The sequence below is a fragment of the Corylus avellana genome, chromosome 11 (assembly GCF_965113065.1).
Source record: "Corylus avellana chromosome 11, dhCorAvel1.hap1.2, whole genome shotgun sequence".
Taxonomy (NCBI): Eukaryota; Viridiplantae; Streptophyta; class Magnoliopsida; order Fagales; family Betulaceae; genus Corylus; species Corylus avellana.
Genome location: NC_142500.1, coordinates 18,005,925 through 18,020,560, shown reverse-complemented (window position 1 = coordinate 18,020,560; position 14,636 = coordinate 18,005,925). Strand labels below are relative to the sequence as shown.

At 34.8% G+C, this 14,636-nt stretch overlaps 1 protein-coding gene across 2 annotated transcripts; it reads left to right on the top strand.

Moving 5' to 3' along the window:
• Positions 1 to 2,303: 2,303 nt before the first annotated feature.
• Positions 2,304 to 14,223, top strand: LOC132165278 (transcriptional corepressor LEUNIG_HOMOLOG). Of its 2 annotated transcripts, none has more exons than XM_059575771.2 (18): positions 2,304 to 2,407; positions 3,058 to 3,140; positions 3,244 to 3,341; positions 3,583 to 3,692; positions 3,814 to 4,106; positions 4,209 to 4,284; positions 4,406 to 4,517; positions 6,873 to 6,922; positions 7,017 to 7,277; positions 8,471 to 8,542; positions 8,741 to 8,962; positions 9,283 to 9,424; positions 9,512 to 9,621; positions 11,313 to 11,462; positions 11,677 to 11,832; positions 11,926 to 12,042; positions 12,198 to 12,395; positions 13,742 to 14,223. In XM_059575771.2, exons 2-18 carry the CDS (start codon positions 3,109 to 3,111, stop codon positions 13,883 to 13,885), a joined length of 2,343 nt encoding a protein of 780 aa, XP_059431754.1. In that variant the 5' UTR covers positions 2,304 to 2,407; positions 3,058 to 3,108; the 3' UTR covers positions 13,886 to 14,223. The 2 variants fall into 2 exon arrangements, with proteins under 2 accessions (XP_059431754.1, XP_059431755.1); XM_059575772.2 differs by having other exon boundaries at positions 2,327 to 2,407; positions 3,062 to 3,140.
• Positions 14,224 to 14,636: the final 413 nt, after the last annotated feature.

Sequence of the window (14,636 nt, the reverse complement as noted above, 5' to 3'; positions counted from 1 at the left end):
GTAGTTAGTATATATTAAATAATTAGTTAATATGTTACTATATACCATATATTATTAATTAATAATTAATAACATACTTATATTTAGGGAAAAATATAAAAAAATCCCCCAAACTATCAAACTATTGTATTTTGGCCACTCCGTTAGTCAAAACCATCAGTTTGGACGGAAACTGTAAAACGACGTCGTTTTGTTATGGGTAAGTTACTACAATGCCATTTTATGAAGAAAAAAAATTTTGAAAAAAATATAAAAAAGCCTCCCAAATTATCAGCCGTTTTCATTTTAGCCCCTAATGTTCAGAAAGTGATAAAGTAGCCAAAATGCAATAATTTTGAATTTTCGTCGAAACTGACGGTTTTGACTAACAGAGTGGCCAAAATGCAATAATTTGGTAGTTTGGGGGCTACTCTATCACTTTTGAAACATTAGGGAGCTAAATAAAAAATGACTGATAGTTCATAGAGCTTTTTTATATTTTTTCCTTATATTTATATAATCTATTTTTATTAAAATATATACATATATATTAATATATATGAACATGCTAATAAGTCGAGTCGAGCATAAACGAATATATCTCATTTAATAATCAAACATAATTTTACGTTTATTACCAATTCATTTATTAAATGCATCAAAACTATTTCTTAAAAATCAAAACATATATATATATATATATATATATAGAAAATCAGTCCTAACTTTCACAAAATTTACCTAGCAACCTATTTCTAGTTAAGCGCCGAGCATCTTGCCTTCCTACTGCATTCCGCGTCAGCCAATGCCATCTACGAGGCGCACCCGTACATTAGCAACTTTTTCTCCTTTCCCAAAGAGCTGTTCGACATATAACTGCTCATGAGTCATCAGGCGACAAACACGCCAGAGCTACTAAACGTCGATCACTTTCCTACCGAATCTAACTCCAAACCAAGCTACTTTAGAATTAGAATTTTTTAAAATTCACGATTTTTAAATTAAATGATTCAGCTCCTAATAAAAATAAATTTTTATAGGGATACAAATTTTCTCTAAATCAATTTGAATGAATTTTTTTTCCAGCCAACTTCAATCAAGTGTCATGTTATAACTTATAAGAGTAGAATTTTACAACATAAATATTACTTGCTGGCATGTATCTTATGAAGCTTTTGAAGTATTTAAAATTATCTTGTTTTTACCTTATTCTAGAGTATAGTAGTTTAATAAATATCTTAAAGTAATGGTAGTTTAATTATTTAAGGAGACTTAGTTTCAATTGTTATCCAATAGTTAGCAATTTTCTTTGTATCTTTAGAATATGATCATATCCAATTAGTTATAATAGATGTGTATTTTTTGGTCTTAATACACATCCACTATATTAATGGTTGATTGAAATAACAAGTGAGATAAAATATAAAGAAAAAAAAATTAAAAAATTTATATTGAAAACTAGAAAAATATTATACATACTCCAACTTTTACACTCTTTGACATGTCAATAAAAATAATTATTACGTTTTGAATAATTATTATTGAAATTTGGATCAAATGATGAATTTTACTGTCATATTAGAGTGTATACAATTGATAGTGTACGTAGCATTTCACTACAAACTAATCATAACTTGGGATTTTTTTTTTAAAACCATAACTTGGGTTTTAATATAAAATAGAGTAATGTTATTATATATCACATTTTTATTACAAATTTACAACTGTCCCCCAATATTGATATAACAGTTTAATCAATTCTTTTGTTGTTTGGGATTGACATATTAGTTTTGTAAGATAGTTGTGAGATCAAAATATATTTCCAACATTACACCTACAAAAAAGTAATACTATATACTATATTTTTATTGCACAATTATCTCACAATGCTGATATAACAGTTAAACTAGTCCTTACCCTTTTATTGGGTTTTTAACTAAGACGGATCCAAAGGTTGATTTGTAGGGCTGACACTGTAAGATAAAAATATGAATTAGAGCTTTACTTTTTTAAAAAAATATATATATATTATCTCAGTAATTATGATAAAGAAAAATGCTATATATTATAACTTTATTCAACAATGTTAACGTGACACTTTCAATTAATCATTGAAATTATACTTGTTAAAAAAATAAAAATAAAATTTAATAATTAATTAAGACTGAGGTCAATGTTATTGGACAATTATAAAATAAAAATAATAATATTTAATTAAATTGTTGGCACCGAATGACTTGGTATCACTCCGAGCCTCAGGTTCGGCACCCTCCATAAATAAGCCTCCCTTGAAAGATCTACCTATTCCTCGATTCTTCCATACTTTTCACTTTCAGTGTTAAAGCTCGAGCTGCTCTACTTCATTTGCACTCAAGGAAATTCCGTCACTTTCCAGAGAAAAATTAAAATTTTCTCTGCCCAAACCATTGTAAGAGTGTAGACAATTCATGCTCTTCAATTGATATATAAGCATTTAAGGTTTTCAGATCAGTATTAGTAACTCAGTGTATGGAAGAATTCACACAATCTGTTAGGAAGAGGGGGCTTTAATTTTTTTTTTTTGCGTGAATTTTGTTTAATTCCAGTTGTATTTGGTTGGATGTAGTTCGAGTAAGGGTTTGTGAAGTGGAAATACTGTGGGATGGTGTTGTAGGCTTTGATCCATTTCACTGGTGTGGTTTTTTAGTTCAATTCTGAATTGGTACAGTTTGAATTCTGTGATTTTAGTTCTTGGATTTCACTCTGTTTGGTTGCTGAGAAAGCTGAAGAAAGGAGGAGGAAAATAACTTTGTAATTGCATACTCTGTGGTTCTTAGTTAGAAACAAAGAGAGTTCAGTTTAATTGAGCACAATAATAGTTCAAGACAAACTTGAGCTGATAATTTTGAAACAAGAAAAGATATAAGGTTTGAGATTTTCCTTTCTTCTGGTTTCTCAGGAACCAAACGGAGAATTTCGGCTGTTTTTCGTTTTTTTTGTTTTTTTTGTTTTTTTGTTTTTTGTTTTTGTTTTTGTTGGTTATTTTGGGATGAATTATGCTTTATGAGGGATCTGATGCTATGGATGGCTTAACGGCAGGCAGTACCAGTGCTGATTCGTAATTCTTTTGTCTGTTGTTTGAAACAAAACATGGGACAGAGTAATTGGGAAGCCGATAAGATGTATGTACACTACGAATTTGTTTTCGTTCTTGTCGTTTTAGTTGTTTGAAGATATAGATGTTGTGAAATTGACGTTTGCCTTGGTTTGCTTATCTTGCTGTAGGCTTGACGTTTACATTCATGATTATTTGTTGAAAAGAAAGTTGCATGCTTCAGCAAAAGCTTTTATGACCGAAGGGAAAGTTGCCTCAGATCCAGTAGGTAATGTTGTCAGCTAACTCTTGCCAAAGCTCTAGTCTGATTTTCCATGAATTATTTGGTTGTTTAATGTATTAATCCGTGTTACTTGCTAATAAATGACAAAATATAGTTCAGTTTATGTTTTGGATAATTACTGTTTACATTTGTAATTATCACATTTTTCATCCACGATAAAATTATGGTTAACATTAGTAAGGAAGAGAATGATCTGGGGTTGTTAAGTTTTAGTCTGGATGTGCAGCAATTGATGCGCCTGGAGGATTTCTCTTTGAGTGGTGGTCAGTCTTTTGGGACATATTCATTGCAAGGACAAATGAGAAGCATTCTGAGGCTGCTGCTGCTTACATCGAGGTGCTTTGATATTGTATTATGTAGATTGCTTTGATTTGTTTTGTCTTTGATGGGTAACAAAATAAGAGAAACACGTCTCTTCTCTCTTTTTGTTTTATATGTTTTATTTCATTAAAATTAGGCTCAGCAAATTAAGGCAAGGGAGCAACAACAGCTGCAAATGCAGCAATTGCAACTCGTGCAGCAGCGCAGTGCACAACTACAGCGTAGGGATCCTAATCATCCTGCTCTTGGCAGTTCTATGAATGCTATGAACTCTGAAGGATTGATGGGACAGCCATCAGCCAGTGTGTTAGCAATGAAAATGTATGAAGAACGTATGAAACACCCTCATTCAATGGATTCAGAGACATCTCCAGCTCTTATTGATGCAAATAGGATGGCTCTTCTTAAATCAGCAACCAATCATCCAGGGTAAGTTGGCTTTACTTTTTATCTACGTTCCAGATCTCTAATTTACCAATCTTTTCCATAGTTGGACTGGATCTACATCTGTGGTTATTGTTGTTGATTCAGCCAGTTGGTACAAGGTAATTCAGGGAACATGTCTGCAGCTTTGCAACAAATCCAGGCACGGAGTCCTTTGACAACTGTAACTTCTTGGACTATACACTGTGGTTAAATTTGCCCCATCTTTCTTCCTCCCCGCTCCACCAACATCCCCTCTCCCTCCTACCAGCTCATGCTGACGGTTTAGTAAATGGAGTTTGTAGGACATCAAAAGCGAGGTTAACTTGGGTGGAACTCAAAAAAGTTTGCCTATGGATCCTTCATCAATTTATGGACAAGCGATTTTTCAGTCAAAATCTGGACTAGGTGGTGCAGGTAACATTTCCCAACTCTCAGTAAATGGAACAGTTTACCCCGTAACCACATTCTCATCTTTTTTAGAGTAAGAGTAGTGTGTGAAATGTTGTTCTCATTTGCCCCCTTCCCCCTATTTTCTAAAGAACGTATGGGTTTGGGTTAGTGACATTTAGAAATACCGTACCAAGCTGCAATTTAAAATGCCAGGCTGTGGTACTTACTTTTCGAAAACAGCATCTTTGAAAGGCATGATTGCTGAAATATGAGGGAAAAAACTAATAGGATACAAAGTTGGAGGCTATAATGTAAACAAAATTACATGATCACGTAGCCTTAGTGGAAATCAGATTACATTTTAGGGCAACAAATTATGTCTAGAAAATACATATCAGACATGATCACGGAATCGCACATAGCTAAACTGTTGATATTCCTTAATTACGTGATGTTATTGCCAGATTCACTGACTATGATTTGGTGCATCTTAATCATATATCACTATTTTAGACTGGACATGATTTCATTCTACCTAAAAATAATTTATGTAAGATATAGAAGCCTATCCCCATTGTAGCACGTTCTGAGACAACTGGTATACCACATTCTTATTCATAGTCTCCATCTTATGGAAATCCTCATTTCGGGCAATATAGGTTCAAATATAAATGTTAAGATTAATAGTTTGGTTGAGAAAGCAGTAAATTATTATGACAAATTTGATTCGACCTGATTTTTATATGGTAGCTTCTATGTTAATCTTTTAGGGAAAATTGCAAATTGGTCCATGTGGTTTGAAGTTTTGACAAATAGCTCACTGGGGTTTAAAAAGTGACTAGACACTTGCTAGGGTAACAAAGAAAGAAGAAGGTATTTGTCATTAGAAAAGTTGACAGAATCCATTAATGAGCCACTCTAGCACCAATCATATTGTGACACGTGTCACCCTCTTCAGCCAAATGGTCTGGCCAGCCTAGGGGTGATTAAGTCGCACCTTCAAATATTTGTTTTTTTTGGTGGCCAAACCACCCCCAATGGTCATCGGAGTGGTTCGGCTGCCAAAGGAGGTGGCTCGACCACCCCTCCGTTTTTTTTTGTTTGGTAAGTGACATGTGTCACAATATAATTGGTGCTAATGTGATTCATTAATGGATTCTGTCAACTTTTCTAATGGTAGAGATCTTTTTTTTTTTTTTTTGCTTACCTAAGGGAGTATTTAGTCACTTTTGAAAACCAGTGAGCTATTTGTCAAAACCTTAAACTACATGGACCAATTTTGCATTGTTCTCAATCTTTTAGTGTGAATATCTTTAGCCGAAGATGGTGGGTCTAGAGGGTCCTTACTGAAAAGTCTCAAATTTAAGGGGAACTATTTATGAAAGACTAAATGCCTAGATCTTTATCTTGGGGTGGATAAACTATTGGATCCATCTATCTTGGTAGAAGCACATATGGATATGTGATGCAAATATGACAAAGTACAGTTATTTGAATAGGGCAAAGTTTGAATGTCAGCATTTGATAGGGTTGGCAGATGCTGAGCTGCATGTATATGTTATGTGACTGTTTGCATGTGTGCCTATGTATTGAGTTAGTTTTTGGTTTTGAACACGTAAATAACAAACACCAAATGGTTGAAAGCAGTTACAAATTCAATTAAAGGTTGCTTTATGAAATTCTAGGAGAAACTTTAATTATAAATATCTTATTTCGTTAAATATGGATTTAGACCATAAATTCTTCCGTGATGCATTCTTGGGAGAATGAGCTAGCACTGGGTGGGAGTGGCATGCTACCCTTACAACTACTTTGCCTACCTCTGTAGAAGTTTATCTGCTTGTGTGTAGAAAGTGTGCTCAGTTTGCTTGCGAAAAATGTTAACAAAGTCAAAATTGGGAGTTGACTATTTCTGATCGGTTTTAGAGAATCTTTTCCTTTTTGAGTAATTATCAGAAACTCTAGAAGAAAGAAAGAGATGAAAGAAGTGTGCTCTGATTGCTTGTTAAAGATATTTTAAGAGAGTGACAGGAGATTGGCTTGTGCAATAGAATCATCTTTTAAACTAGGAGTTTCAATCCCTAGATAATGAAGGTTTCATACACCAAAAGTGCCAGATTTTTTAGTTATAAGTAATTCAATCTCCTTAGAAAAGCACAGAGGGGTGTAACCTAGTACACAGGAACACCAAAAAACAACCAATGGTCTTACATGGAAGGCATTGAATAATTTCTTTTTACAACATGGCTTGAGTTTGTATGGCAGCTTATTTGAAGTTGAGTCAATTTCATTTGATGATAATGACTCATGTAGAGCTTTATCTCATATCATCATTTTAGTGTAAAGATTGCGTATGTAATTTTTCCCTGCATCCTTCAGGATTGAATCAAGGTGTCACTGGTCTTCCATTAAAGGGTTGGCCTTTAACTGTAAGTTGAACATGGTGTTCTAAATTCTGCACATTCTACTCTTTTGTATGGTATAAGTTTTGGACAATTTCTTGACTCTTGCCAAATTGTGCAGGGAATTGACCAGCTACGACCAAGTTTAGGTGTACAGAAGCCTAATCTGCCGACTCAAAATCAGTTACTTTTGGCATCACAACAACAGCAGATCTTGGCACATGCTCAGGCACAAAGTAACCTTGGAAATTCAACTAACTATGGAGATATGGATCCACGTCGATTTGTTGGACTGCCTAGGGGTTGCTTGAATGCAAAAGATGGTCAATCCACCAGAAATGATGGATCCATATGCTCTCCAGTGCAATCAAGTTCACCAAAGGTTAGAATTCCTTTCTAATATCAAGATCAAACTTCAGGAAGATTAGCATTTACAATGTGCACAAAAACATACTTAAAAGAGATATCTGTACAGTTGATGTTAAAATTATTTTCTTCTAAAATATCTGCACAGCTATTCTCTCTTAGGTTTTAGGAGATTTTCCTCTGGGCAGTTCTTTTTCCACAGTTTATTGCATATCTCTAATTACAAAAGGAAATATAAGTGGGCTTCTGATACTATTTAGCATTTGCACTGCATTGTATGTGATGTGACAGCATTGAAGAACATAGAGGCTTGAACAGAAGGAGGTGCGATGTGTAGACTTGTCACCCATCAATTGTTTTGAAATGCAGGAGTACAGAAACAAAATTGCTTTTTGAATTGGCCAGAAGAAGATAAAATGTTTTTGGAATTTGGAACTCCACAGTCTCTACGGCATAGTTGAATTTATTGTTGCCATATTTTTCTAATGTGGGCGTTTCTTAATCACAATTTCAATATTTTTGGAAGCTATGGCAATTAATTTATTCTATTGAGTAGGATGGTGCTTTTCAAGTTAGTTATCATCTCCTTTGTGAAAGTTTAGTATAAGGGGTTTTGTTTATTAGGAGTAGGAGCTAAGGTAAACCCTGATTTAATTTAAAAGAAACAGTATTGATTCTTTCCTTTCTTTTTTTTTGGAACTTTTAACTACTAGGATGTGATAGTTTCAACCAAAAAGATGAATATGTGTATATATATAGATACACATCTGCACGCTCTGTATGTACATTTGTGTGTGTGTGGGAGAGAGAGAGAGATGGGATCCAATAGGAATTTTCTGAGTGGATCAACAATTTACTTGATTTTTGTAATGCATGGGTGTCTGCCTATTTGAATGCATGCGTATAAGGTACTCCCATCCATGCTTTTTGTTCAGATCATGCAAATATAGAAAGCTTTGCATGTGGCCCAACTTCCCCCTTCGAAAAGAGAAAAGAAAAATTTGTATGCGTGTGTCAGCATACTTGTATATGCAGAAACATTCCAACTTTCTTGTGGATTGTGTAGTATTTTAAAATTTTGTTAGTTGCCTATCATCAATGTTTTCTTTGTGAAATACTTGGTGTTCTTAACATCATTTAGTGATTCAGTGTTCATAGTCTCTTTATGACCAGTGCCTTCTTTCTGAGCCTTTGGTGGGTTTTCAACAGATGAAGATGGGCCAGATGCAACACTCTTCATCTCAACAACAGGACCAATTGCAGCAGCAACAGTTGCAACAGGTTGTGCTTAGTTATGCAGATAACTAGATATTTTAGCATTATGGACTAAAATAGTGAACTTTCAACAGTAACCCATTTCACCGGAATATTCCACTTACAATTCACAGGATTCCTGAGGCCGTTTCTGCAATCAGAAGATATATGTTGTTTCATTAACATTTATGGACTTTTTTCTTTCTTTCTTTCTTTTGGCTGCAGAATAACAGAAAAAGAAAACAGCATTCTTCTTCTGGAGCTGCTAACAGCACTGGTACAGGAAATACGGCAGGCCCTTCGCCTAGTTCTCCACCATCAACCCACACACCTGGGGATGGAATAACAACAGCAAGTAGTATGCAGCATCTTAACAGTGTGCCCAAAAGCTTGATGATGTATGGTACTGAGGGGACGGGAGGCCTTGCATCATCTTCTAATCTGCTGGTATGTTGATATTAAGCCTATGGTTGAACACATTTTAAGAACCATCTAGAAGAGTCATCCTAAATCTTATTCATCAAATTTAGTTAAAATATATGATATATATGGCACCTTGATCTGTTAATGTATTAATAACTCCATTATTTATTGTTTCACAACAATTGTATGCAATCCATGTATCCTGTTGAGCACTCATTTAAAAAGATATTCGAGTATCGAGTTTGTAGGGATGTGTCTTCCAGTCTTCCTTATAGATGATGTGCTATCGAAGATAAATAGATTCAACATTACTATGCTTCTGAAAACATTATTTCTGGCTTCAGGAAGACATGGAACGATTTGGCGATGTTAGTGTTTTAGATGATAATGTGGAGTCATTTCTGTCTAATGATGGAGGAGATGGAGGGAACTTATATGGAACATTGAAGCAAAGTCCTACTGAGCACCAAAAAGAGTCTTCTAAAGGTAAACCTATCATCATATTGCATCTATGAAGACTTATGGCTATGTTTTTGCTCTCCAATGTACCTACGGCTACACTCTCCATTTCAGCTTTCACCTTCAGCGAAGTTGGATGCATACGGACGAGAAACAGCAAAGTTACTTGCTGTCATTTTTCTTCAGATGGGAAGTTGCTAGCTAGTGCTGGACATGACAGGAAGGTATGAGTAATGGAGAAAATGCCACATTTGAGGAACACATCTACCAGTTTAGAAATGGTGTTTCTTTCTGTTTTTTTCGCACAAGAACAGCAGTAAATTGTATGCACCTCTCTTTGTTCAAAGCTAACTACTAACCTTAGACGTGGAGGTCACTTGGGAAGAACCAATTTTTATGCCATTAAATCCATAGGACTTTGGCACTGATGGTTACCTGTTTTTGTTGTGGTCATGATATTGTCTGAAATTTTTCCATTGACCCCAAACAACACCTAAAAGGGGGCTCAATAGGTGTTTTCCAGCAAACTCAAGTAATTAAAAATTTGCAACCACATAGACAATCACCAAAATTAATCAAAGCAATAAAAAGATCAAACACAACAATTTTGGTGATGGATTGGAAATCCTTTAAAGAACTCTTTAAAAGTAAAACCAGTCTGAGGCAGTTAAAGCAGGAAACCAATTCACAATAGAATATAATTATACAATCAGTTCATACTTACAAAACCTTTCACGTAAAAAACTGAGTTGTACCCAACAAATAACCTATTTGTCTTCTACCCCAATAGCTCTAGAACTCTTGCCACTGTTCTATTTGGTCTCCTTTGCAACGCAGAACTCTGGTGGGTTAAAGGTTTTAGAACATGTGTGATTTTCTACAAACTCTTGAGAGAGATTGATAATTGAAGGCATAGGTATGTGAAAGGTCTCTCTTAGCTCACAAAGTAATGGCCTCAAGGTCAATGAAAAATTGTGCACTCTGGTGTTCATATTGACTTTGGGAAAAGACTCAATGTTTTAATGCAATTAAAACATTAAAAATGTGTTTTTTAAAGGCGGCGTTCTAACGAGTAAGTCGGTTTGTTCGGATGCTACTAGGGTTTCACGGATTACTCTTGGCGGTGTTCGAACATGCATTGATTGAGCTTCTCTGATCTTCACCTTGTTGAAATGTGATCCGACTGAGCTTCCAACTAAACTTTTCTGCCTATTTGCGATCTTCACCTTGTTCATACGCTCTCCAACCAAGCCTCGCAACTGAGCTTCTCGGGAGTAAACTTGAACTTCAGTTTTTCTTCAGGGAAACCTACTCATTCGGATGGATACTAATCGAGCCTTCCAAACGAGCTTCTCAGGTAGACATGATTTTTTGCATTGAACTTATTCGATTGAGCCCTAAACGAGTCTTCCAGCTGAGCATCCTTGGAAGTCTCCTTTAGTAACTCGTTCGGACCTGGTGCAGACGAGTATACCAAACAAGTTCCTTAGAAGTTCTTAAGTACGTTCAGACCTACAGCGAACGAGCCTGCAATTGAGTGTCTCGGTACTCCTCTCTTGATGTAGCTTGTTCGGACAACCTGGAATGCGCACTCCAAACAAGTGCCTTGGTTCTTTAATAAAACACAACATTTGAAAACTAGTTGAAGTACCAAACTTAGACCAACCAAATTTAACTTACATCAAGTTATTTTGAACACCGAATTAGTCAACATAAAACCTAGCATTGTCATCTCTGTTTTATAACATCATTTATACAAGTGTGGCTCTTCTGTTAGACTTTACTTCTAAATTTTATATGTTATGTTCTCAATTTAGTTCAGCTCCTTTTGTGGCATGTAGACGAACCATATAATGGAAGTTAAAGAAAGATTCATTATTATTTGAAATATATTTACATTTGCTGTATGTATTAGGTTGTCCTCTGGAACATGGACACCTTGCGAACAGAAAGTACACCTGAAGAACACAAATTGGTGATTACAGATGTTCGTTTTAGGCCAAATTCATCTCAGCTGGCAACAGCTTCAGTTGATAAATCTGTGCGATTATGGGATGCAGCCAATGTAATTGCCTTGTTCCTCTTCTGCCAAAAACTCGGATGTGACTTCAATGTTTATAGTTAAGACTTTGCAATAATGGTTTCATGATTCTAGACTTTAGAGGCATTGTTTCCCCAGTGCTGTCTATTTTCTGGCACCATGATACATGCATTTAATAAATTTTATCTTCAGTTTTTACTATGCTACCAAGATCAACTTATTTAAGATATCATGGCAGCCAAGCTATTGTCTGCAAGAATATACTGCGCACACTTCAGCTGTTATGTCCCTTGATTTCCACCCCAAGAAGACCGATCTCTTCTGTTTCTGTGATCATGACAATGAAATACGCTATTGGAATATCAATCCATTCTCTTGCACTCGTGTCTCCAAGGTTGGTCCTTTTGTTCCGCTTTTGATACATACTTCAACTACTGAAGCTGCTCTAGATTATCTACTAATTTTAATCTTCTATTGTTTGGCATAGGGAGGTATGGCTCAAGTGAGATTTCAACCAAGAATTGGACATGTATTGGCGGCAGCATCGGATCAGGTGGTGTCCATCTTTGATGTCGAAACTGACAGGCAAACATACTCATTCCAGGTATGGATTAGATAGTAATTGTATTTCCTTAATAATTATAGGCTAAGGTTGAGAAACTGACACAACCTTGTCTTGAAATGTTGATTTGTGTCACCTTCTTTTGCGAGCATCTGCTCTAGAATTTTTTTTAATTAGATCCTCCATCTCATTCATAGGGGCACTCCGAAATGGTAAATTATATTTGCTGGGATGCAAGTGGAGATTATTTGGCATCCGTCAGTCAGAACTTGGTGAAGATCTGGTCATTAACCTCAGGAGAGTGCATTCAGGAGCTCAGCTCTAATGGGAATCAGTTTTATTCCTGTGTTTTCCACCCAAGTTATTCAACTCTCTTGGTCATTGGAGGAATCTCGGTAATTCCTTATACTCTTCATGAAGTAAATTTTTAAAAATGTGATGACTAGTGTCTAGTGTCTACTATTAAAGCTCGGTTCATGGTTGTGTTTCAGTAGGTGTTAAATCTTTTTTTTTTTTCTTTCCCCTTTTGGTTGCTAACATTGACCTAGCTCAATCACGTTCCACCCCTACACCAAACCTTTGAACCTATTGGTTTAAGGGAATGGTTATAGTACAATTATTTGGTGGAAATATATGTTTTTATCACTATTCAACCTTCACCAACTCTCTGGGGGTGTTTGGAATCCCCTTTTTTTTTTGGTTTGGAATCCCTTGGAAATGAAAGTAATACATGTATTTTACACGGTGTTGCATTCACTTAAATTTAGTATACATCCTTAAAGATCCACCTTCGGGTTTCAAGTCTTTGGTGATGATTTTGTTTTGCTTGTTTTGTTTATTTTATTTTATTCTATGTTTTTGGTTGCTAAGATTTAAACTAATAACTAAGCCAACCTTATGAGACTCCCTTACCACCAAAGGTTCGAACCACTAATTCAAGCAAGTGATGCAAGTCAAATTATATACAGTGGGATTGATTATGTATACTCCTATTCAACCTAATGGCAACTATTTGGGGGTTTTTGCACATCCTTTGGGAATAGAATCAAGTAAATATGTTGTATAATGCAGTCCAACTGAGTTGGAATGTTGTATGTCACTTAATTAGTTTAGATCTTTGAAGATTAATATGCAGATTTTAGGGAACGGCATTTCCAGAACTCTTGTGTGCTTATACTTCTTGCTTCTTTTTTCCCCTTTACTGCTGACTTTATTACTGTCGTGTAATGACTCCAGATGGATTAGTAATTCTATTAAATCATCAGTTATCTTAAAAGATTAAGCTGATAGGAAAGAATAAATTTAATAAGTTAATTAATATTTTAAATACTTCTCCTCACGTGTGGGACTAGCCAACATGTAGACTATTTTAATTGAAAATGGAAATAATCCATATTGTTAAGGTTCAAACTTAGGACCTCAACTTTGATGACATGTAGATATTTAAAAATAAAATTTATAAATTGAGAGAATATTAGCAAAAGCAAGATATTTTCTAGTGGTTTAGTGTTAGATGCCTACGTCCACGACTACAAATTACCCTAATAATTTGATTACAATAACACATACATGAGAAATAATCTAATATGAAAATATAAACCCAATATAGAAAATCTATTCTAATTGTGTCAAAATACATGTACAACATACGGAACTGAGTTTTCATGACATTTTCTTGCAAAGATTGATTTTAATAAGTTGATATATTGCTGATTGTTGTTTTTCAAACCATTGTTGGCAGTCTTTGGAGTTATGGAACATGGCTGAGAATAAGAGCATGACAATTCCAGCACACGAGAATATAATCTCAGCTCTGGCACAATCACCTGTCACAGGAATGGTTGCCTCTGCAAGCCATGACGATTCTGTGAAGTTGTGGAAATAGGTAGAAGCCCATTTATGGTAGTATCTAATGATATATGGAGCTTTTGCCGTTGCTTTCAATCCTCACAAATCTTGGGGAAAAGAAATAGCAGGCTGTTTAGATTCTATTTGGAATAATTGTGGTCCAATTCTGAATGTGTGACGTTCAAACGTGTAATGCAATTTTTAATAGTCTTGTTTTGATGAGGTGAAAATCGAGAAGCATGTATGTTTGTTTCGTGGAAGGTGAGAAAAAAGGAAAGGAAAATACTTTGAGAATTGTAGCTTCTACTACAATTTTTTTACAAATTTACGTGACAGTATTTTAATGGTAAAAAAATGAAAAAAATGCATTTTACCCTCCCGAAGTTTGACCTCATTTTCAATTTGAATAACAATGTTTAAAAATTTGTAATGTATTCTCACAAAGTTATAAAATTTTGTAATTCGACCACTCCGTTTCTCAATTCCATCTTCTCAGACAGAAAGTTGAACACGTGTCATGCACGTGATAATTTTTCTTTCAATCTTTTCATATTGCCACTAATTTTTTAAATTTAAAAAAATAAAAAAAATAATAATAATAAAAAGGGTTGCTATACCCCAAATTTTTTATTCTTTATTTAAAAAAAATTATGAGTAAAATGGGAAGATTGGGAGAAAAATTATCATGTGACCTCCGCTGCTACTGGTTTTTGGACTTGGATTACTTTTGTATTCTATTTTTGTCTTTGTATTTTGGTTGTATTTATGTTGCTCGTTGATGATAAATC